The 23,977-nt window shown below is 57.5% G+C and overlaps 2 protein-coding genes across 7 annotated transcripts; both read right to left on the minus strand.

Annotated features, from left to right (window-relative positions):
- Positions 1-444: 444 nt before the first annotated feature.
- Positions 445-8,991, minus strand: SSH3 (slingshot protein phosphatase 3). Of its 4 annotated transcripts, none has more exons than XM_055415407.2 (14): positions 8,015-8,985; positions 7,459-7,496; positions 6,681-6,912; positions 5,615-5,733; positions 5,457-5,528; positions 5,055-5,120; positions 4,781-4,969; positions 4,606-4,699; positions 4,253-4,381; positions 4,127-4,173; positions 3,222-3,368; positions 2,811-3,011; positions 2,447-2,720; positions 445-1,378 (listed from the first exon to the last, which is right to left on the minus strand). In XM_055415407.2, exons 1-14 carry the CDS (start codon positions 8,078-8,080, stop codon positions 1,106-1,108), a joined length of 1,947 nt encoding a protein of 648 aa, XP_055271382.2. In that variant the 5' UTR covers positions 8,081-8,985; the 3' UTR covers positions 445-1,105. The 4 variants fall into 4 exon arrangements, with proteins under 4 accessions (XP_055271382.2, XP_055271381.2, XP_055271384.2 ...); XM_055415406.2 differs by having other exon boundaries at positions 7,459-7,499; positions 8,015-8,984; XM_055415408.2 differs by having other exon boundaries at positions 1,236-2,283; positions 7,459-7,499; positions 8,015-8,991.
- Positions 8,992-9,117: 126 nt separating this feature from the next.
- ANKRD13D (ankyrin repeat domain 13D) lies at positions 9,118-20,773 on the minus strand. Of its 3 annotated transcripts, none has more exons than XM_088832450.1 (15): positions 20,529-20,773; positions 19,855-19,990; positions 19,613-19,737; positions 18,635-18,680; positions 18,386-18,529; positions 17,984-18,173; positions 12,434-12,500; positions 11,982-12,063; positions 11,697-11,758; positions 11,458-11,588; positions 10,489-10,646; positions 10,262-10,378; positions 10,007-10,170; positions 9,839-9,927; positions 9,118-9,478 (listed from the first exon to the last, which is right to left on the minus strand). In XM_088832450.1, exons 1-15 carry the CDS (start codon positions 20,616-20,618, stop codon positions 9,172-9,174), a joined length of 1,908 nt encoding a protein of 635 aa, XP_088688576.1. In that variant the 5' UTR covers positions 20,619-20,773; the 3' UTR covers positions 9,118-9,171. The 3 variants fall into 3 exon arrangements, with proteins under 3 accessions (XP_088688576.1, XP_055271386.1, XP_088688575.1); XM_055415411.2 differs by having other exon boundaries at positions 9,118-9,488; positions 20,529-20,772; XM_088832449.1 differs by having other exon boundaries at positions 9,118-9,488; positions 19,595-19,737; positions 20,529-20,772.
- Between the last annotated feature and the right edge of the window lie 3,204 nt (positions 20,774-23,977).

Below are 23,977 nucleotides of genomic sequence, written 5' to 3' on the forward strand. Positions count from 1 at the left end.
CTTGCATTGTAGCAGGAAGATTCTTGGGACCCTAAGTGTGCTCAGGAACTAGCAGCAAGTGTCCAAAAGGAACCTTAGTTTCCGGGACAGGCTCGGTCCGGTCCAGATAGGCACTGGCAGCTTCCACTTCCTCGTAGGTAACTCCCTTCCGCTGCCCCGACAGCGTCAGCACCTCCTGCCCAGTGGACTCGTTCCCCTGCTGACCTGCCTGAGGGGGTGTGTGCAGGCCCTGCCCTGGGAGACGAGGGAGAGAGCTCCGGCCTCCTCTCTTCTCTTCCCCATTCTTCCTCCCACCCCACCCCACCCCAAACACACCACTGCCTACATGGGCCTGTCACGAGACATCTGGGAACTGTGAGGAAACTGGAAGGGGTAATGAGAGGCCAGCCTCCTCGTGTAACCAGAGAAAGAGTGGACTGACAGGTTTTATCATAAAATTGAAGATGGTATGAAAATGCTTTTTATTTCCGAGTACAAAGCGAGATACTATTAACTATGAAAAACTGGCCAGAGGCCATGAAGCACAAAGAAGACTCTTCGGCCTGGTGCCCTGGGCTCCGGTGCAGTGCTGGTGAGGGCGCTGGGGCAGCAGCAGACTCAGGGCACTTAAGGGGCGTGAGAGGCAGGCTGACTGCCAGCCCCATTGGAGGGCTCTGGGCACTGAGGACTGAGTTTACTCTCGGCCTTTGTTGGGGGTGGGGGCATTGGTTCCCTGGAGGGCCCCAGGAATGAAATGGTAGGGCTCGGGGGAGTGGGAGAGGGAGGTAGCCTGAGCCTTTCTGCACCGGGAAACTGTTTTTTACATCTGTGGCTTCAAGTGTGTGTTTCAGGCAGCAGTTGAGAATGAAGCTAGGGTACTGTTGCCCACAAAGGCACCTTCAGTCTCTACCATATCCCCAAATATGGAGAAAATCTTGAGCCCTTGGAGAGGTGGATGTGGGTCGGAGACTTAAGGCTGTCAGCGCTGAGGCTGTAGTGACAGGAGCCTGCGGCCTCCTCCAAAGAGGACTGTGAACAGACTGGCAGGGCTGAGGGGTGCTCGCCCCAGGAGCTGTGTGCGGGCGCCTCTACTTGTGTCTAAGGGGGCATGGGCACATGTGAGGGCTCACGCCTCGCCCTCCTCCCCACTGCTGTCCACGCTGGCCTGCCTCACAATCTTCTGGTGCCTGGGTGTGCACGGACAGCCGGCGTCCCCCTGCTCCTCCAAGGCCCGGGTTCGGCTGGCCACCAGGGCGGCGCTGTTGAGGGCCGCCACAGACTGGCGGGACTTCAGGGCAGGCCAAGGCCCCCTGCGGACCTGCCGGCCTCCCTTGGCGCTAGAGGGCTGAGGGAAGGGCTGAGGAGGGTCCTCATCTGAAGATTCTTTTGAAGAGAAAACCTGGAAGAGTGAGACTATAGAGTCAGGGGCAGTCTTTCCAGGGCAGGGCCGTGAAAAGGGTAGATGCAGAATGTCTGTTGAGTGAATACAGAAACACTGAGCTACTCACAGGTCAGCTGTCCCTAGGAGGGAAAGCAGCACCCCAGGCCTCCTGCCCCTGCTCCTCACCTGCCCCTCTGTTGCCCCCAGAAGCCCTTCTTAGGCCCCCTCTCCTCCTCTTGCCCCCACTGCTTTGTACAGTCAGTCCCATGTGCCACAGGGACACATCTTCCATGCCAGGCCCTGAGCTGGGTGCTGAGTGAGGACACCCTGCCTTTAGGAACACTGACACCCCCATCAACCATCTATTCCCCCGCCTTCCACACCCAGTGCCACCTCCTCCAGGAAGCCTCTCCCAAATGTCCCCATCCTCTGTGAGATGAGCTGTCTTTCTTTCCTCCGGGTTGGCCACCTTGGGTGCAAGTCACGTGGTGGGGAGAGGGGGTGACTTCCCAAGGCAGGGGCCAGCTTCTGGTCTTAGACTTGTGCCCTGCAGATCTCAGCAGAGGGAGGGAGCGTGCTCAGCTATCCAGCTGCGACTTTGGTTGTAAGTGCTGTGACCACTCTGCACCCCCATCCTTCCATGGGTTGCCCCTTCGCTTTGGGAAGGGGTGCTGAGGCCGTCCACATCCATCTGGGTTCAGCAGTTGGTTGCACAGCTCCTGGCCTGGGGAGGATGCTCCCCCAAGTCTGGGCAGCCCTGAGCCTCAGGAAGCAAGTTCCGTCTTCAGGCTGAGAGCTGCCTGCAGCCGCCAGCCTAGGGCTGTTCGGCCGTGGAGCCGGCCAGATGGCCCTGTCCCAAGGCTGCGCTCCCGCTCCCGTGGAGAGCGGGGCTCACCTGTCCTCCCTGTGTCTCCTCCGCTGCTCTGAGGGGATGAAAAGGAACAGACCAGGGCACAGGCCACCTGCTCAAGAGCCCCCTGCTCAGGGTCAAGCCAAGCCTCAGTCCTGGACTCTCTCATCTTCCCACCATCTGCCCCCTCCTCCTCTCGGCCCCCACCCTGCCTCCTCCTGTGGCCGCAGCCTTACCTCTGGCAGGTCAGCATCGCCGGAGGGGCTGTCCAGCTCGGAGGGTGGCTCCAGGAGGCTGATGGACCTCATGACCCCACGGAGGTTGATACGGGGCCGCGACCCAGGCGCTTCTTTTGGGGCTGCCTGGCTGTCCTCTGACCCCATGACACTCAGCTCCCCACTGCCCCCCGGTTCTGGCTGAAGAGGTGGGAATGGTGTAGAGACCTCGGGGGCCAGGGGCTCCTCTGGGGAGGCCCCACCCGCCTTCTGCTCCCAGATGTGGCTCTGCCGGCTGCGAGGGGGGCCCTGAGTCAGCTTCCTGACCCAGTGGCGACCCGCAGCGGCCGCCCCATGCCCCCTTCCCTGTCCCCCTACCGCGTACCTAGCAGTCAGGATGCCCTGGTAGGTCTGCAGCTGGCGCAGGAAGCCGGGGTTGGGGCGGGCAATGGGCCGGAGCTCCTGCACATGGCACAGAGCCTGCTCCAGGCTCCAGCCATACTGCTTCATGGCATAGGCGATCACCGTGGCAGCCGAGCGGCTGACGCCCATCTTGCAGTGGACGAGCACCCGGCTGCCCTGCGCCCTGTGGAAGCCACACGCAGTCAGCTTCCCCTTCCCCACCCGTCGCTGTGCCGTGTGGGGGCAGGGCAGCTCGCGGGCTCACCTCCCAGAGCAGAGGGGAAAGGAAGTAAGGGCCCTGAGGGCCAGAAAAGCGGAGGGCAGGGCAGGCAGGCGGCGGGCACGGGCAGCAGAGGGCTGAGGTGGGGTGGGCGGTGGGGTGGCATGGCCCTACCTGGCGGCCTCCACGAAGCGGTGTGTCTCCTTCCAGTGGGGCAGCAGCTGGGCTGACTCGTCATCCCAGAGGCGCACGTTGTGGTAGGTAAAGCGCTCAGGGTAGAAATTGTCGATCTCACGGGCCATGTTCAAGATGTGGCTCACCCTGTAGCCAGGCAGGAGCCGGGCTGACCTGGAGCCAGCGCACCCTGGGCGCTTGGGTGTGGTGGGGTGGTACAGTTGCGGTGGGAAGAGGAGGTGACTGTGACCTTGAGCAGATTGGTTTACCCCACTGGGCTTGAGTACGGTCCTCCCTTACCCCTGTCTCGCTTCCAGGTAGCTGCAGGTCATCTGCAGCACAAGTCCTTATCTTATCATCAGAAGTCAGTTAGAGAGGGCTTTTTTTGGGGGGGTATGGGGCTGTACTGTGCGGCATGGCATGTGGGATCTTAGTTGCCTGACCAGGGATCGAACCCACACCCCCTGCATTGGAAGTGCAGAGTCTTAACACTGGACCTCCAGGGAAGTCCCCAGAGAAGGGCTTTTGAGCTCAGCTGAGCCTGGCTGGATGTGCAATAGCTAAAACCTATGACCCTTGTCATAGGTTTCCCAAAAGCCCATGGTGGACAAGGGACTGAAGTGTCAGGAGCAGGCAGCCGGAGAGGGGCCCTTCCTTCTCTAAGAGACGTGGTCAGGCAGAGAGGGGCTTTCCTGCTTTACAGCCGGGGAGAGGGTAGAGGGGACCAGGAAGCTGCCAGCAGACCAGCAAAGTAGCTATTCCCCGTCCTGGCCTGAGCCCATAGGAGGGGAACAGCCCCAGGGAGGAGCTGGAAGCAGAGTTAGCAGCTGCAGAGAGGGTTCTGGGAGTTTCTGGCCAGGTCTCCCCTTGGGGAAGACGGAGGATGAGAGGGTTCGAAACCCTACCTGTTTCTCTGCAGCTCCTCCAAGTTTGCTGCGTTCCACTCTGAGCCCTGGGAACAGGGAGAGCACGTCATTCGGTCTCTGCCGGCTCTGGCCATCCCCACCTCCCACCCCCAGCCTGCAGCTCACCAGGTAGAGGTGGGGGAAGATGCGGGACGCCCGGTCTTGCTGGGCCATGAGCAGCAGCATCTGGTTGTCAATGAAGTCGCGGTACTGCTGGAGAGGGCATCCCAGACGCAGCTCCAGGGCCTGGCGGATCTGCAGGCAGGCGGGTGAGGTGAGGCTGGGGCGCCTTGCAAGGTTCCTACGCCCCACCCTCCCCTCTGGGGCCTCTGAGGACAGTACTGAGTCCTGTCACGGCAGAGAAGCTGAGGCCAGGCACGTGGTAACAGCTCAGACAGGAGGAGCGCTAAAGGGGAAGGCCCAGCCGGAGGGCCCCCACCCAGGGCCCAGCTCCCCACTCATCCTCGCACCCGGCCCACCTCTTTGGAAGTGACGTTGTCCAGGTCACTGGTGTCCAGCACCTCCCACAGCTCGGCCCGGATCGCCTGCTCCATCTGCTCCTGCTCTGAGGGCCTGGGACCCAAGCCTGTCAGTGCAGGGCCCCTTTCCCTCTCTGCCGCAGCACCTCCCCCCAAGCCCCCTCCCCGGACTGACCGGCTGGGCTCCACGCAGGGAGGCCGCAGGGACTCCAGGTCGGCCATGGCCATCCACTCGTTGAGACAGCTCTGGTCCGAGCTCAGCCTGTCCTGGTAGTGACTGGCCCAGGCGAGGGCACTGCCCCCTGGCACAAGACCACTGCTGAGAGCTGCCTCACATGCCTGGTGCAACACTTGGAGCGTGGCCCTGGGACAGAGGGGAGGCCGCGTCACACGGGCCTCCCAGCAGCCCTCCCCTGACCCTGCGGCCACGGTGGAGCCATGCCCCTTACCACATGGTCTGAATGGAGACAGGCTTGAAGATCCGACTCTGCCCCCCGGACGTCACGCTGAAGCCCCTGTGGGAGACCCGGTGGGGTGGGACCTGGCTCAAGAACAGCGCCTCCAAGAGGCCTACCCACTAGCCACCTTACCAGGCTGGTCCTCAAAACATATACAAAATAAGACCTGAGCTTCAAAATAAGACCTGTTTGCAAATGCGGGGCAGCTGAGGCCCAGAGAAGTTAGGTGACTCGCCCAGGCTCACCGGGTGGATCTCCGGTGGAGCCGAGAGTAGGCCCAGCCTGGAGTTCCACGGGTGCTCCCCAGTACCAACCCCCGGGCAGACATCACACTTGGTTATTTCACCCTCTGGCCCTCTCTCCTCTCCCTTCCCTCCAGGTGACACCTCTTACCCGTCTCCATCTAGGTACACCTGGGTGTCACTCCAGAGAGGCAGGACCAGGCCGAGGGTGCAGCGGGGGGAGCTGGTGGGGACAGAGGGCGAGCGGCCGGCTTTCAGCACCAGCGCCTCCCCACCAGGCCCTCCTGTTTCTCCTTCCCCTGCTCCCACCTGCTGTCAGGGAAGTCCACGCCCAGAAGGACTGTCTCATCCCGGCTCAGACCTTCTCTGGTGGAAACTACCAGCAGGTAGCGGAGCCGGGGGGCCCGAGCTGCCTCCAGCTGGGCTGCCTGGGGAAGACCGGGAGGAAGAAGCCTAGGGTCACAGTGGCCCTGGGGCCCTGTTCTCCCCATCCCAACCTGACACACATCTGGGTCGGGAACAGACCTCCACCTGTTCCCTCTGCACCCACCCCTCCCTCCCCAGATACCAGATCAGTGGTTACAGTCTAGTGGTTCCCAGCTTTGGGATTTCATGGTCCATTTAAATGTTTAAAGAGTTTTCTCAAAGGGGATGTATGTGGGGAAAAAAAGGGGGAGCGTGGGCATGACAGATCACCCATTTTGTTTTTTCCTGCTAGGAAGGAAGTTTAAAAAATACTTTTCCAGTTGCCATTACCATAATTTGATTCGAGAAATGTTTGTTACCAAAGAAATATTAAGGACCCAATCTTACAATAAAGGGTGGTGCTTCCGTGGAATTAATTCTGCCTTACAAAAGACTGTGTCTCGTTTTTCCCATCTTGCTGTAGACAGTGAGATGTTCCACAGGCATTCAGGAATTGGTTCTCACTTTGCCGCCTGTGTCCCATCCTCACGTGGGCCCTTCCAGGACACCAGCCCACGGTGGGCGCTCAGCAGGCCCCCCTGAGCACCAGTCCCTTTCTGGGCACCTCACATGGTCAGGAAGGTCTTCTGCTGGTTGAACAGAAACCCGCCTCTGGGTAATTCCCCGCTCTCGGTCCTAATCTTGCCCTATAGGCTCACGTGGGACAAACCTCCCCATCCTCTCCCAGTTCTCTCTAGAGACCTGAAGACACCACCTCGGCCTGTTAAAACAACTCTAGCTGAAACAGCAGAATCGCAGCTTGGGTAACCTCTATGCTCCCCAGGGTGCCCCCTGCCCTCACATCACTGCTCTCCAAACACACACTGGTTCTGGTCCACTCTCCCCTCCCACCTGAGGAGTGGCTCTCTCCCCTTTCAGGGGACTAGAGGGCTCTGGATGGGGCCCTCACCAGGCGGATGTCATCCTGTGGCCTCAGCAGCTCCACCATGAGGTGCAGGTGTTGACTCTGCTCCTGCTTGCCAGGACTCGGGGGCCCGTGCCCATTGTCTGTCTGGTCCCCGTGGGGCTGCCCTTCCCCGGGTTGCTCCTCTGCTGGCTCTGGGCTGGGCCTGGAGGCATCTCCATCATCCCCTCCATCCTGCAGTCCCAGGACAGCCCCTCGGAGTACTGCAAAGCTCTGCCTGGCAGGGGAGCAGGGGAAAAGTAACATCGTGACGGCCCATCCCACCCCTCAGGACAGGAGAGTCAACCCCCCAGAACTGCCTGGAGGATTTGTTAAATCAGGTGTTGGCCCCCATCCCCAGAGAGTCAGTGGGCCTGGAGGGGAGGCCTGAGAAGGTGCATCCCTACACAGTTCCCAGGTGATGCCGCCTCAGTGCTTTGGGAACCACTGCCTTGACAGCTCTCAAGCCTCGAGTCCAACTTTCCCTTCCCATCTGCCTAACTCAATATGTAACTGTGAACTTGGTGGGGCCCCAGGAGTCCTCAGGCCCTGCTGTCCCATCCTGCCCCATAACACGGGACCATTGGCCAGAGCCAGGTCCAGGATAATGGATGAAGGAGCCTCAACTGACTGGGGGAAGATGGAAGCAAAGGCAGTCAGCCGTGCCCACTAGCAACTCTGTCCCCACATACTAAGTAGTTGGCTTTGGCTGTGAGTCCTCCCAGAGGGCAGTGGCCAACCCTGGTGGCTGGATGGAGGTGCGTGTGTGGGGAGAGGCGCTCACCTTCTCTGGAGCCGGCTTCTGTGCTGGGACACCTGGTCCTGCTAAGAAGGCAGCCCCCAGGGCAGAGTGAAGTGGTGGGAAAGGACTGCTCCCCAGGTTCAGGGTGCTGGGGTTGGGGGTGCAGGGATCTGCCCCCCTCCCTCGTCCCCGCCCCGCCCCCCCCCCCCGCAGTGGGGAAGGGAACCAAAAAAGGTGTCAGATCATTTTATGTTCCAGTCCACTTTCCACGTGGAGACACGCGGAGCCGGGCCCAGGTCCAGGCCGGCAGCCAGAGGTAAGGGAGGGGGAGCGCTGCTGGAGATGCCTGAGGGTTTGGCCCCGGTCTGGGCCCAGAGCGGGGTAGGGCCTCCGCGGGCGCTCGGGGCTCCGGATCTTGCCTTGGTCCGAGTTCCTGGTTGCCTCAAGATCTCCCCCAAGCCTCTCCAGCCTGAGACGTGAAGGCCCCCTCCGCACATTCCCCAGGCTTGAGGGGAGGCTGCCCGTGGGCAGCAAGCACTCCCCCAGGCCCAACTGGTAGCCAACTGCGTGGGCAGAACCACAGCCAAGCCAGACTCACCGTGGGCCCCACAGGCGTGGAGTGGCCGCTGGCCGGGGGCGAGCGGCTTACTGTGACCAGGGCCATGGGGCCAGGCCGGGGGCCCCTGGGCCGGTACGGCGCGGCGCCCTCCCTCGTCGCCCCGCGGACAGACGGTCGCTGCCCCGCAGGACCAGGAAGGAGAGTCCGGCGCCACCAGGGCCTGGCACCTCCTCGGGGCGGACCTTAAAGGGCCACACACCCATCCAGCCCGGCCCGCGGAGCCCGCACGCAGTGGCCCCCGCCCCTCCCTCCGCCGCGACCCCGCCCCTCAAAGCACGTTGCGGGCGGGGCCGGGCGCAGGTGAGGCGCCGGGCCCCGCGGCGGGAAAAGGCAGCCTGCGCAGCGCTCCAGGGTTCCGCCCCTCCTCCCAGGAGGCGCCCCGCCCCGTCCTCGGCTCCGCCCGGCTGGGTCACCTGAGCTGTGCTCTGGGCCTCAACCATCCCGTTACCCCGAAGAGGTGGAGCCCAGGGAGGCAGGGCTGAGGACCCAGGTCTTGGAGAGGACCAGACACGGTGGGTCTTAAGTGGAGGCACCCCAGACTTCTTTCTTTTTGCTGGTTGCTCTTGGCACTTCCACTCGGCTTCAGGGGATGTCAGGCTGGATTTAGAAGGAACCCACAGGCTCACAAGGGGTCCTCGGGGCCACCTTGGAGGTAAGCTGGGCGGGCCTGAGGAAGTTCAGGGCCGCGGCAGAGGGAAGTGACTTGTGACTGCAGTCGAACCTGCCAGGGTAGGTAGGGGCAGGAACCCAGGCCTGGGCTGCGGGGCCACCGCCTCCGAGCCACATGGAGAACCAGCCTCTGCCCTTCCCGAATTCCAGGAAAGCCCCGGGTCTCCAGCAGGTGGGACCGGCCTCAGGGGAACTGATATTCACGGAGCACCTACCCAGTGAGGGCGCTTGACATCTTACCCTCCCAGCTGCCCTGAGTGTTGGAGGGGGTCTCATTTAAAGTTGAGGAATCAGGCCAGGGTGGCAACGGTCAGGATTCAAATCCAAGTCCTAAAGCCATTACCCACAGTGTCTCGCCTTGGTCCCCCCCGCCAGGCCCCCCCACCCCCACCCTACACTGAGCAGAGCAAGCCTGCTGCTGAGGGTCTCTTTATTTCCACCTTGGTCTCAAGGCCAGCTCCCCGCGTCTAGGGCTCCAGGCCCCCGAGCCCAGCAGCTGAGTGTTTATAAATAAATAAATTACAAAAGTGGGCTGGGGGGGCAGCACAGACGGCCTCCCGAGGGCGGGGCTCAGTGCTCGGTGAGTGAGCGCTGCAGGATCCGCCGCAGGTCATCCTCCTCCTGCTGCCCCCGGCGCTCCCGCTCCTCCTGCTCCCGCGAGGACAGCTCCAGGGCCAGGCGAAGCTGCTCCTCAAAGCTGGGGGGAGCCGGGGTGGGGGGTGTCCTGTGTGGGGAGCCCAGACCCCCGGGCCCTGTGGACATCCGCAGGCTTTCCTGGAGGGCCCTTCCAGGCCAGGCATGAGAGGGGAGAGCAGACCCGTTAGAGCTAAGGCTGGGGAGGAGACCAAGGGCTGGGTCACGGCTGTGGAGGGCGCAGATAAGGGCAGGGAGGCTGGGACCGGAAGACCGGAGACAAGAGACAAGGCAGGGTCCTGTCTCCCCAGGCTTCATGCCTGCCGCCCTCCCTGGTGGGCAGCCCTGAAGATGGAGCGTGGCCTCAAAGAGGGTGTGGGGTCTTGGGGCCAGCACCTCCCCACTCCCTACCCCCCACCAGCCAAGAGCCCCCAGGGCTGGCAGGACCCATGAGCCAGGGCAGGGCTGAGACCTGGCCCTGGTAGGTTCCACCGAGCTCACCGCTCCAGCTGAAGCTGCTCCTCGTAGGCCGTGGCCTGGGCATGGTGGACGCCAGGCCGGGTGTTGGTCAGGGCTTCCCAGACAGTCACCTGCAGCAGCCAGAGCCCTGAGCTGTCACCTCTGCCACCCAGGCCCACACCCAGGGCCCGGCCCCGGCCCGCACCCCACCTGCTCCGCCTCCGTGCCCGCCTCCAGCAGACTCTGCTGGATGGCAAACTGCAGCAGGTCATCATCCTCGTCACGCAGGGGCTCGCTGCGCTCCGCACCCACCACGCTGTACCCCTCGGGCACCTCGAACACAGCGGGGTCCACCTCACAGGGGAAGGGGCTCCCTGGGTGCAGCAGAGGGGCCGTGCTCAGCCCCCTTCCCTGGCACACAGAGGCGAGCGAACCTCACGGCCCCAGGCCTGCCCGCTGCAGTACCTGAAGCTGCAACAGCAGAGCCGAGCGCCGGCACCCACACTGAGCTCAGGGGCTCATCGCAGCCACACAGGTTGCTGAAGGTGATGCGGGCGTTGAGCACGTGGAAGAGGGGGATCTCTGTGCGGAGATGGGCAGCCTGAGCCAGCCCTGCCGCCACTCCCCGGGGGAGGTGCGGGGGGGGACAGGTGCCGCCTGGCACCCTCCTGCTGCCCCGCCCACCCTCTCACCAATCTTGACCGGGAAGCCGGGCGGAAGGCGCAGGGTGATGAAGTCACGCAGCTTGGCAAAGTGAGCATTGCTGATGGCCATCAGGTCTATGATGGGCGTCACCTGGTCCCCCAGGGACAGCGGGTGCTCCTCACTCAGCCACAGCGTCGCCTTGAACCTGCCCGGCCAGCCGCAGGATGCGGGTCAAGGAACCTCTGGGGGCCCCTCTGCTGAGGCCCACCTACTCTGGACATCTGCCTCTACGCACACTCTCCGCCTGACCTGGGGGACCCTCTTCTCTGCTCAGTGGCCCCCGCCTGCTTCCCCTGGGGGCTTATGTCCTTCTGGCCCTAGAGTCCGAGCTGTCCCCAGGCCCCAGACTCAGTCTGGCCCATCCTCCTCCTCAGCGCACAGCCAGCACCTCGCACATCGCTTCCTCTGGGGTCCAGCACCCCCACACACACACAGTTTAGGACTGTACCACTAGGGTCATAAACCAGTCCCTGGCTGAGGGAGCCCACGTGAAGCTCCAGGGAGAGTGCAGGGCCCATGGAAAGTGCTAGAACTCACAGCTCATCAGGGCCTCCCAGCACCTTGTGAGCAGATGGTCAAATGCGACTTCTCATTTTACTGAGGGGGATCTAGACTCTCAGAGGGGAAGATGATCCCTTGGGCTCCAAAGCCAGGAGGTGTGAGAGCCCTGTGCCCTTCCCCTCTGCCACAAGCTGGCCCCCAGCAGGTGTTCGTTCAGTTGAACAGAAAGCCATCCATTCATTCACCAGGAAGAGCGACCAGGCCTCTAAGCAAAGCCTCAAGCTGGGTGCTGAGGACCATGGTAGCCAAAGCCAGGCCCCTGCCCCCAGGGAATAGTCTAGAAGGCAGCTGGCTGGGTGAATGATCCCCCTACTCCAGGGGGCCCCGTGTGTGAGGGGAATCTACAAGGGCTTGGGGGCACACAGGGAAGCCTGCAACCAGCCCCCAGACCTCACCTCTGTACTTTGCTGGACATCTCAATGGGGCGGCCGATGTTCCTCGACTCCAGGCTGAAGTTGGGGTCAAAGTATTCATCGGGGGAAATGGCTGTGGGGTTTGTGGGGCTGGCTGCCTGCTGCACAGGAGCCTGCATGGGCCCCAGGACTAGGCTTAGTGCTCCAGAGGCGCTGGCCTGGCCCTGCCCAGTGGCCCCTGCCAGCCGGCCCCCAGCACCCGCCCCCCAGCCCTGGCTCACCCCATTGTGGGAGGAGTGCTGCTGGGCCATGCCAAGGAAGGACTGGAATGGAGTCTTCCCCCCTAAGGAGAAGGGGTGGAGCCCATCAGGGGACCTGGGGCCACTGCTCCCAGACTGCCCACACCCACCTTCCACCCTGGGAGCCTCCTGGGTAGGGGGAGGCAGAGTAGATGGGAATGGGGACGCCTCCCAGCTTGGCCCAGACACTCTGGCCCTGACACCACACAAGGGTGATCCCCCCCAATATGGTGTGACTGGGCAGCGGGCAGGCGCACCTGGGTTTACCTTTGATCCTCGCCTTGTCCTGATCAGAGAGGTGCTCCGTGCGTGTGCGTGTCACCAGCTCCACGTTGGTGGCACTGTACACCTGGGGAGCAGGGGGGACACAGGGGGAGCTGGGGGCTCAGAGCCTGTTCCCCACATTCAGCCTCACTAGCACAGGACCCAAGGCGTCCTGTCTCCAAGGACAGGTGAGATCTCGCTCCCCACAGTGGAGGCGGTGGGGTCTGAACCCCAGGGAGTCACTAATGAGGGGAAACGCTCCTCGCTTCATCTTGGCGATCTGGGTATGGGGGTCTGTGCTGTGGGTGATCCCAGTGGGCTCATCAGGGGCCACACGGGGCTTCCGGAGCCCGTGGACTGCTCAGTCTCTCCCTCCACACGGGGTGGATGCGGAGAAGGGGCAGAGTTCCTGGGCCTCGTCTCCTACCCCAGCCCCCACCACTAGGCTCTCCTGCCTTGGCCTCGTAGCCGCTAACGGTTTCCATCTTCTCAGACCGCCAGCCCCAGATACCACATTTGTTCCTGAAACAGACCAAACAGGAGGTCATGAGGACTCACACCCTCCCAACTCTGGCCAGAGGACTCACACCCTCCCAACTCTGGCCAAAGTCGTCCCTTCCAAAGACCCCTCCAATTAGCCTTCCCACTGTGAAACACACAGGAACCTTGAAGAGGCTGCCTGGACAGTTCAGACAAATGAACAGAGGATTGAGGACTAGGAAGTACTGGGGAATTGTTCACTTTTGCTAACAGTGTTGGGGCTCGGTTTAAAAACATCCTTATCTGTTATAGTCACATACAGATGCATGTACTATTGATAAGGCATCTGGGATGTGCTTTAAAATAAAGGAAAAGAAAAAAGGAAAAAATTGTGGCAGAGTAGATTCAACAAGATTGGCAAAATGTTGGGAATTCCCTGGTGGTCCAGTGGTTAGGACTCAGTGCTTCCACTGCAGGGGGCATGGGTTCAGTCCCTGGTCAAGGAATAAGATCTTGCATGCAGCACAGTACAGCAAAAAAAAAAAAAAAAGCAAAATGTTAATACTTGTTAAAGTTTGAGTGATGAGTACATTATACTAGTCTATGTGCTTTAAATTTTCCAGAATAAAAATTTAAAAATAAAAATATGTCTGACTCAATAATAGTTGAAGACTTTATAACCCCACCTTCAAGAAGGGAAAGAACGAGTAGGCAGATCAACAAGGAAACAGATGACTTGAACACGGTATAAACTAGACCTGATATATGTCCTTAGAACACTTCGCCCAACAACAGCAGAATACACATCCTTCAGGACAGACTATATGCTCGGCCATAAAAGAAACCTCAACAAAACTGAGAGGAAAGCAATTATACAAAGTATGTTCTCCAACTCCAGGAGTTGGTGATGGACAGGGAAGCCTGGCGTGCTGCAATCCATGGGGATGCAGAGAGTAGGACACAACTGAGCAAATGAACTGACAGACTGATGTTTTCCAGTCATGACTGAATGAAATTAGAATTAAAAACAGAAAAAAAAAAAAGGGAACTCATGAATATGTGAAAGATAACTCACTCCTAAATAACCAACAGATCAAACAATAAATCAAAAGTAAAATCAGAAAATACTTTGAGATGAATGGAAGTGAATATACAACATATCAAAACTTGTGGGACACAACTAAAGCAATGCTCACAGGGAGATGAATAGCTGTAACCTAACCTTCCATAGTGAGACACTGGGAAAACAGCAAACTAAACCCACAGCAAGCAGAAGGAAGGAAATAATAAATATCAGAGTGAAAATTAATGAAGGATAGGAAAACAATGGAGAAAACTGATCCAACCAAAGGCTGGTTCTCTGAAAAGATCAACGGAATTGACAGGAAAAGAGAGAAGACTCAAATTACCAGAATCAGAAATGAGAGAGAGGGCATTACCACTGACATTACAGAAGCAAAAAGGATTATAAATAAAACAATATGTTGAACAATTGTACCCCAACAAATGAGATAATTTAGATGAAATGAACAAATGCTAGAGACACCTAGAGCTTTCCTGGTGGCTCAGATGGTAAAGAGTCTGCCTGCAGTGTGGGAGACCTAGATTCGATTCCTGGGTCGGGAAGATCCCCTGGAGAAGGAAATGGCAAACCTCTCCAGTATTCTTGCCTGGAAAAATCCCATGGACGGAGGAGCCTGGCAGTCCCATGGGGTCCCAAAGGGTCAGACACGACTGAGTGACTTCACTTTCACTTTCAGAGAGACCTAAACTACCAACACTAACTCAAGAAATAGACAATCTAATAGATTTGTAATGAGAAAAGGGATTGAAGTAGTAAAAATAAAAATAAACAAAAAAACTACCCATAGAGTAAAGCCCAGCCCAGACAGTTTCACCAAAGACTCCCACCACACTTTTAAAGAAGAATTAACACCAATTATTCACAAACTCTTAAAAAAATAGAGTAGGAGGTGACACTGCCTAACTCATTCTGAGGCTTTGCCCAGATACTAAAGACAGACAAAGATGGTACAAAAAAACTATAAAACATTGTCTCTTATGAATATGGACACAAAATACTAGCCAACCAAATCTAGCAATATATGAAAACAATTATACACCATGACAAAGCTAAATTTATCCCAGAGATACAGGATTGGTTCAACATCAGATTGAGGGCAGGAGGAGAAGGGGGCGACAGAGGATGAGATGGTTGGATGGCATCATCGACTCAATGGACATGAGTTTGAGCAAACTCTGGAGATACTGAAGGACAGGAAAGTCTGGTGTGTTCCAATACACGGAGTCATAAAGAGTGGGACACGACTGAGTGACTGAACAACACATATCAATAGAATAAAAATAAAAGTCATACGGTCATATTAATAGACCCAGAAAAAGCATCTGACAAAACTCAAACCCTTTCATGATAAAAACACTCAACAAACAAGGAACAGAAGGGAACTTCCTCAACCTGATAAAGGGAAGCCTACAACTAACCTCATACTAAATGATGAAAGACTGACCTTTCCCCCTAAGCTCAGAAACAAGATAAAGATGTCTGTTCTTGCCACTCCCATTCAACATTCTACCGGTAGTTCCAGACAAAGCAATTAGACAAGAAAAAGAAATAAAAGGGATTTGGATAGGAAAGGAAGTAGTAAAACTATTAACAAATGACATGATCTTACATATAAAAAATCATGAGGAATCCACTAAAAACCCTTTAGAACTAAAAAAATGAGTCTGACAAGGTTGCAGGATATAAGATCAGTATACAAAACTCCAATATATTTTTATAGATTTGCAATGACCAATTCAAAATGTAATTAAGAAAATAATCTATTGTGGTATCAAAAAGAATCAATTAGAATAAATTTATTCCTCTAAGTGCAAAACACTCTGAAAACTATAAAACATCACTGAAAAAAAATTAAAGATCTAAAATGGGAAAATAACCTATGTTCATGGCAGAAGTCTTAACATTATTAAAATGGCACTATTCTTCAAACTGCTTTACAGATTCAACACAAACACTATCCCACCTGACTTCTTTGTAGAAACAGATAAACTGAATCTGGAATCCATATGAAATTGCAAGGGACCCACCCAGAATACCTAAAATCATCCTGCAAAAGAAGAACAAAGTCAGAAGACTCATATTCTGATTTCAAAAACTTATTACAAAGCGATGTGTGATTAATAAGATAGTGTGGTACTGGCATAAAGAGAGTCATACAGATCAGTGGAATAGAATCGCGAATATAGACACAAACCCATTTGTCTCTGGTCAACTGATTTTTCCACAAGGGTGCCAAGACCATTTAATGGGAATGCAGCGAGGAAATCAAAAGACGCTTACTCCTTGGAAGGAAAGTTATGAGCAACCTAGATAGCATATTAAAAAGCAGAGACATTACTTTGCCAACCAAGGTCTGCCTAATCAAAGCTATGGTTTTTCCCATGGTCATGTATGGATGTGAGAGTTGGACTGTGAAGAAAGCTGATCGCCGAAGAATGGATGCTTTTGAACTGTGGTGCTGGAGAGGACTCTTGAGAGTCCCTTGGACTGCAAGGAGATCCAACCAGTCCATTCTAAAGGAGATCAGTCCTGGGTGTTCATTGGAAGCACTGATGCTGAAGCTGAAACTCCAATACTTTGGCCACTTCATGCGACGAGTTGACTCACTGGAAAAGAGTCTGATGCTGGGAGGGATTGGGGGCAGGAGGAGACGGGGACGACAGAGAATGAGATGGCTGGATGGCATCACCGACTCGATGGACATGAGTTTGAGTGAACTCCGGGAGTTGGTGATGGACAGGGAGGCCTGGCGTGCTGTGATTCATGGGGTCGCAAAGAGCTGGACACGACTGAGCGACTGAACTGAACTGAACTGAACTGAATAGTCTTTTGAACAAATAGTGCTGGGAGAAGTGGATAGTCACATACAAAAGAATGACGCTGAACCCTCACCTCTCACCATATACAAATATTAATTCAAAATATATCAAAGAGCTAAGTGTTAAATCTAAAACCAGAAAACTTTCAGAACAAAACATAAGGGAAAATCTTCATGACTTTGGATTTAACAACAAAGTATTATTAGATATAAAACTAAAAGCACAAGCAACAAAAGGAAAAATAGATAAACTGGACTTCATGAAAATTAAGAACTTTTGTGTCTCAAAGGACACCATCAAGAAGGTGAAAGGACAACCCACAGAATGGGAGAAATGTTTGCAAATCATGTACTTGATAAGGGATTTATATCCAGAATACCTGAAGAACTTTTGTAACTCAATAATAAAAAGATAACCTGATTTGCAAAATGAGCAAAGGATCTGAATAGACACTCAAAGAAGATACACAAATGGCCAATAAGCATATGACATGAAAAGTTGCTCAGTACCATTAGTCATTAAGGATATGTAAATCAAAACCACAATGAATACCATTTCATACCTGCCAGGATGGTGATAACCCCCAAATAAAGAAATAAATGAGTGGTAAGTGATGGTGAGGATGTGGAGGAACTGGAACCTTCATATAACTGCTGATGGGAATGTAAAATGCCACAGCCCCTTCAGTGAATAGTCTGGCAGCTCTTCAAACAATTAAACATCTGTGTTTAATGAGCACATGACCTAGCAATTCCAAGAGTCAACAGTCAAAAGGTGGAACTAATGCTTAGGTCCGTCAGTGGACAAATGGATAAACAAAATGTGGGGTATTCATACAATGGATCTGGCCATGAAAAGGCATGAAGTCGTTACATGCTACAACTTGGATAAACCTTGAAACCATTATGCTAAGCCATAGAGGCCAGTGACAAAAGACTGCACATATTGTATTATTCTATTCACATGAAGATCTAAACCAGGGAAATTTATGGAGACAGAAAGTAGATTAGCTGGGGGCGGGGATAAGGGGATGGGAGTGGATGAAAGGGGACAGGGTTTCTTTTTTGAGGTGACAAAAATGTTCTAAAGTTGGATGGTGGTGCTGGTTACATACCTGTGAATTGAATGTAAAGATCACGTAAAGATCAGTGAATTGTACACTTAAAACAGGTAAACTGTATGGTATATAAAATCATTATCTCAAGAAAGCTGTTTTTTTCTTCTTAAAGTGTTTCTGAAGTCTGCTTTGGAACTGGGGTACGTGTTGTTGGGGGGATAGGACCCCGGCCTAGACACACCCACATCCCTGAGAAGCCAGCTCTGGTGCCAACAGCTGCCCTGGACCATAGCCTCAATTCTTGTCTCATGGGGAAGCATGTGAGGTCAGAAGTCAGGAAACTGGGGACATCCTGACCTAGCTTCCTCCCCGGGAGACCGCTGCCAGTACAGACAGGCATGCAGGGGGCTTGAAGGTGTCACAGGCTCCAGATCGGTAGGTGGTCCACGAGTCACTGGGCCTGCGGTGACCCCCTGCCCTATCCGAGAGGCCTCTGCCAGTGGCTCAGCCTCCCAGAGGCCTGAACCAGAGCCCTGCCTGCGGCGTGGCCAGGCCCCCAACTGACCTCTCGAAGGCCACGTTGCGAGTGTCCAGGTGGGTGGAGACGATGGGAGCGGTGAGGCGACTGGCCACGTGCTCCTCGCTGGGCCGCATGGCGGCCAGCAGCACTTCGGGCTCGTGCAGTGTGAGCCCCAGCGTCTCTGTGTGCACCACCTGCTGGTCGTGGTCGACCTCCATCACCAAGGCTCCAGCCTCTGCACACCGGCATGAGGGTGACCGATCAGTGCGAGGCCCAGACAGCGGCCGCAGGGGCCCCCCCGGGACCCTTCAGCCGCCCGCTGCTGCCGGCTGTGGCCTCAGGCTCCGGGTCCCCCCACCCCACCTCCATTAGACAAAGGACGGCACTGTCCTCACAGGAAGGCCCGGGGCCCTGGTCTGCCGCAGACCCCCTGCCCCCCGAGCTCACCCTGGCCCTTGAAGATGAAGCTCCTCCGGCCACGCTGCCAAGTCATGTGCTCGAAGCCCAGGAGGCTGGTGTCCACCCGCAGGCTCTCACCCCGCTTCCACACGCGGTACACGTCACTCGGGCACATCTTGGACACCAGGGGCACTGCGGGGGGGTCACGGAGGTCACCAGCGCTCTTTCCCCAAGGCCCTCCCCAAGGCCCCACCCCGGGTCCCCCAGGAGCGAAGTGGGGTGAAGGTCCCCACTCACCCCAGCTGGTGAACTCCCACTTCATCTCCACGTAGAAATCGGGGGCCTGAGACAGACCAGAGCGCCAGTCAGGGCCCTCTCTGCCTGCAGCAGGGGGCCAGCCCCCGTGGGGCACCCAGCCCCTTGGTGGGTCTCAATGTGTCTCTGTGGTCCAGCGCACCCCCCACCCCAGCCAAACTCTGCCCAGCAAAGGGTGGGCCACGTGCGGCCTAAACAGGTCCTCAGGCTATCAGCATCTGCAGGCCTGGGGGCCGAGCTCAAGCCCACCATTTGCCTGCTGGGGGGCCTGAGGGTGCGTCTTCCTCTTTTGGGTCCCAGAGTCTTCATCTGAAAAGGAGACACAGTGACCCCCTCTGGGCCTAACCCCTGGAGTGGAGGGCACAAGGCAGTGAACTCTCCCAGTGGGGCACTCCTCCCCCTGCCCACCATGTGCTTTGAGAAGGGGGGATGAGGGTCCAGGCCAAATCTGCTAGGTTGGATGAAATCCTCCTTCCAGGAAATGTGCATGAACCAGGAGACCCACCACCTAAAGCTCTGTTGAGATTTCTGGCACGTTAGCAGGCTAGTGGTGGGGCTGAGCCTTGGCCCCTTGGCCTGCAGGTGGTTATAGCTTGAGGACTCGCAGACCTATTTAGGCCCACTCTTTCCTGGGCAGGGTTTGGCTGGGGCGGGGGGTGAGCTGGACCACAGAGACACATGGAGAAGAAACATCACAGAGGAACTTCAATGCTGGCAAAGGCTTTCCTCCCCAAGGGCCCGCTGTCATCCACAGGGGCCGGGATGCCCCTCTTTCCTGCCTGACCCTGGGCTGGGGTCCAGAGGGAGGGGCCCCACTGACAGGGTCAGGAAAGCGTGCTGCACAGGCTGGGTGTCCTTCCATGGCCAGGCGTGGTGGGGTGACCCTGCAGAATCTGTCATGGCCCCATCCGCGGTACCCCATGCTCCCCGCACGGGCCACACCTCCGTGCCCTGCTGCACCTGGCGGAGTTTGTGGAGCAGTTCCGGAATGCCGGCCAGCCTCTGCGTGGCCCTCTGGTAGTCCCGATACTGGAGTACCAGCTGCACCATCTCAGGGTCCCCAGTGCTGACGGCCTCCTGCAGGACTGGGGGCACCGGGCGGCTGAGGGGCGTTCCCTAGACAGCCCAGACCCAGCCGCTCACTCCCCCACACCACCCCCTGCTGCCAGTCTCAAGGAACCCCCTCTTTGCCTCTGCAGTACCTGCCCAGCCTTGACAGCTCTCTTTGCCCACATTAGCATTGTGTCGAAGGAGGACTCTCACGGACTCCAGGTTCCCCAGGGACACGGCCAGCTCCAGTGGGGTGCGCCCCCGGGGATCTTCCTGTTCAATGTCGTGCTGGGGGAGATGGGACACAGCAGGGCAAGTAAGGAGAGGCCGGGGCAAGGAGGCCGCGGGGATGAACAGGGGCGGGAGTCACTGCAGCCAGGCGGTGGAAATAGCACCAGTGGTCTGAGCATCCTGGCAAGGGAAGAGAGGCAGGCAGGTGGGAAGGGCTTGCCCACCTCTCCTGCCCTCTGCCAGGGTCAGAGCTGGGGGCCCAGTGGAGGGGGGCGTCTGCTCAGGTAGAGATGTAGCCGCTGACGTCAAGAGTCAGGACTAGCTTGGGGGCCAGGACCAAGCTGCTTTTCTCAGCCTGGGCTCAGGGGTGGTGCAGCGCGAGTTCGGAGGCTGGAGGCTGAGAAGTGGGAGATCGGCAGGGCCCGGCCAAGCGCTGGGAGCCCCGAGGCCAGGAGCCCAAGCTCGAGGGGCAGGTGACCTGGGCTTCTGGACCTCCCGGGAGAGGGAGCAGGGCGGGCGGCCTCCGGGATGGAGACCACAGATTTGGGGATGGGGGGACAGGAGGGCGGCCCCGGGACCCGGTGGGCCTCCTCACCTGGCGGCTGTGCAGCGCGGCCTCCAGTTCGCGGTGCCGGTTCGCCCAGACGAGCCGATGCAGCGGGAAGGTGGGACCCGGGCCTGCCATGCTGGGCCTCAGCGCCGCATCCCGGGAGGGCGGGCGGGAGGCCGCGGCTGGGGCGGCCCAGTACCCCCTCGGCTTGGGGATCTGGCGCGGCCCCCTCGCCTCCAGTCCGCGCCGCGCCGGAGCTGCGCCCACCGCAGCCCCCGCGCCCCCGGCGGCAGTGGCGGCGGCGGCGGCGCAGGCGGCAGGGAGGGCGGGCCCGGCGGGCGGGGCGGCGCCGGGGCGGGGCGGGGCGTCGGCCTTGGTGCCGGCCTTGCTTCGCAGCCATCGCAACCTCGGCGGGGCTGGCGCGCGCCGGGGACGGGCGAGGGGCGCCGCCAAGCAGCGGTGCCGACCACGGGCGCCAGGGCAGAAGCCAGGCCCCGGGTCTCAGCCCCGGGTCTCGGCCGGTAAGGGTCTGCGGAGGGCGTTCCGGGGGGCGGGGCCAGGCTGCAGCTCAGCCCGCGCCCTGCAGGGGGCGACCCAGGCACGGCGCAGACCAGTCCTCGCGGGTCCGGAAGGGGAAGAAGCGAGGCCGGGGGCCCGGCGGCCGGGCGGGCGGACGTGCGCGCGCGCCTGCGCGCCTGCGTGCTCGGCGGGCCGCGGTCCCGCGGCTGTTGGGTCTCCAGCGTTCCCCCGGCAGCTCCCCCGCTTGACCATGCGCCCGATCTGCCTACCCCAGGCCCCGCGGGTACCCGAACGTGCCTGACTGTGCGGGTGGGATGCAAGCTGCTGGCTTACCACAGCCCCATCACTTCTGCTGCTGCTAAGTCACTTTTGAGATGCCCCTAAATGCTGACCAGCTCTGCTTGTAGCCCCCTTCCTGGGCTGGACTCTGCCCTGAGGGATGGCGGTAGGGCGCACGGGAGGCAGGAATGGGAGTATGGGGAGGGGAGGGGAGCCGGCCTGGCAGGCTCTAGACCTTCCCGAGGGCCCTTCACTGCGAGGTGGCTGCTTTCAGCCGCCGCGTGCATCCCTTTTGCAGAGGCTGCACTTTGCTGCCAGTATCAGGAGAGGAAGGAGAGTTTCGAAATCAGGGCCAGCCCCCTCCGCCCGCACCGGAACCAGGGTGCAGGCCTTGCTGAGCTCTGGTGTATTGCTCTAGCCTTAGCCTGGGTTTTGGCCAAAGCTGACCCTCAGGTTTCCATCTCTCTGTTTGTAAAAAGGTCCTGCCATTTGATCTAGATGTTTGAGGTCTGTCTGTGGGCTGGGAGGCCCTAGTTAACGTTCTCACCTTGCCCTCATTGTGGCCAAGTGATTCCTGTGCTATCTGGGATGACTTAGCTACCCTGCAGTGTGGTGCCATCAAGTCATTATAATGTCCTTGGGTCTATGACAGCAGAGGCCTCTGAATGTCTAGAACTCCAAAATCAGGCTCTACCAGACATGGAATGAATAAAGAAGATGTGGTACAGATATACAATGGAATATTACTCAGCCATTTAAAAAGAATGAAATAATGCCATTTGCAGCAACGTGGGTGGACTTAAGAGAGTGTCATACTGAGTGAAGTCAGACAGAGAAGGAGAAATATCACACAACACCCTTTATATATGGAGTCTGAAAAGAACTCCACAAAAGAAAAGAACTCTACAAAACAGAGACTCACAGATTTAGAAGACAAACTTATGGTTGCTGGGGGGAAGGGATAATTAGGGACTTTGGGAAGGTCATGTACACCCTGCTATATTGAAAATGGATAACCAACAAAGACTTATTGTATAGCATCTGGAACTCTGTTCAATGCTATGTGCCAGCCTGGATGGGAGGGGTTTTGGGGGAGGATGGATACATACATGTATATGTATGGCTGAGGCCCTTTGCTGCTCACCTGAAGCTACCACAACATTGTTAATTGGCTATACCCCAATACAAATGGTTTTGGTGTTAAAATTTTTTTTTTAATAAGAAAAATAAAATGAGGCCCTACCAGCCACCACTGCTGCAGCTCTTTCTAGCCTCCACCTTCCTTAAAAAGTGCTACCCCGTCCCCAAGCCCTCTTCACCCCAAATCTAACTGGACTGTCTCAGGCCCAGCCTGTCCTGATTTCTGCAGCCTTGAACACAACTCCCTACCAGTCCTTGACTCCTAATGCCTTTGTCTTCTCAAACCTTTTCCAGGGCTCCTCTTGACTCCCAAATCAGGCTTCTCCCAGCTGAAAGCCTATCTGTTCCAATGTCACCCTGGTGCCACCTCTAGGACTACATTTCAGCTCCTTCTGGGACCCCTCTGTGCCTGAAGGCCCATGCAGTCCATCAGCAGGTCCCAAGCCAAATGCAGCCACGTTCACCGTCCTCCCTTCCGGCCAGCTTTCCTCCCTATCGTGGCTCTGAGTGACAGCAGGGCCCTCCTGGTGTACCATTGTGGGCTCCCACCTCTCTCTCATCCCCAAGTCCTGCCCATTCCCGCTGGGCCACGTTCTTTCCATCCAGCCTCTTTGCATCTCTTCCTCTACCACCACCATCATGACATCTCTTCCCTGGACAGAATCACTGGCCCTTCCCCTATCTCCCTGACTTGTCTCCTTCTGCACACTCTGCATGTGTAACCAGCAACTAGTTCTGCAGTTAGGTGTCCAGTCACCACCCAGCCCGTCCAGAAATTTCAAGGACTCCCGAGAGCCTATCCAGGTTCAGACTCCATCTCCATTCCCATCTTTGTGCTGCAGTCATTAAGTGCCCCTGGACTCTGGGTTGGCTTTAGCCTGGCATTCAGGGCCTCCCAGGCCTGCTTCCTTCCCACAGAACTGCTGCCAACCTGAGCCACTCCTGACCACTGGGCCCTTCCCTGCATCAGAAATGTCCTCTCACCTCATTCACCCCATTGCTGGAGGCCCAGCTCAAAAGCCATTTCCTTCAGGACTCTTTGGGGCCCTGAGTCCTTGCCAGCAGAGCCCTGCATGGAAAAGGCAGCAGCAACATCACCCGTGGGGGCTTAGATGGCAGAGACATGCAGAGAAGAAAGTTGAACATAACCTTTGGGTACATGAAGCCTGCTGCTGGGGGATCGCTCAGGCTTCAGGGACCTCTACTGAGGCCGGAGGCTGCATGTGTGGCCCCCAGGGCAGAGGTGCTCATCTGTCCACAGCAGTGTCCTCAGCGTGGGCCCTGGTGGGCTAGATGCCCGGCCAGTCCAAACATGACACTAAGCACCAACCTGCAGGCACCTCCTCCTGCTTCCCCGGCAGTGGGCAAAAGACCCCCTTTTGCTCCCCCAGGATAGGACAGGCAGGGTATGAGCCACCCCCACCCCTCCCCAGGCTGTGAGTGTCTGCCCTGGAGGTGGAGATCTGACACCACCAAGATCCTCCCTCCTCAGGCTCCACCCTGGGGGGAGGCCGAAAATGACCCTCAGGCACAAAAAGTCTGACACAGCCAAGGAG

This window comes from Moschus berezovskii, chromosome 25 (genome assembly GCF_049115385.1).
Source record: "Moschus berezovskii isolate FMDL1 chromosome 25, NW_MosBer_1.0, whole genome shotgun sequence".
Classification (NCBI taxonomy): domain Eukaryota; kingdom Metazoa; phylum Chordata; class Mammalia; order Artiodactyla; family Moschidae; genus Moschus; species Moschus berezovskii.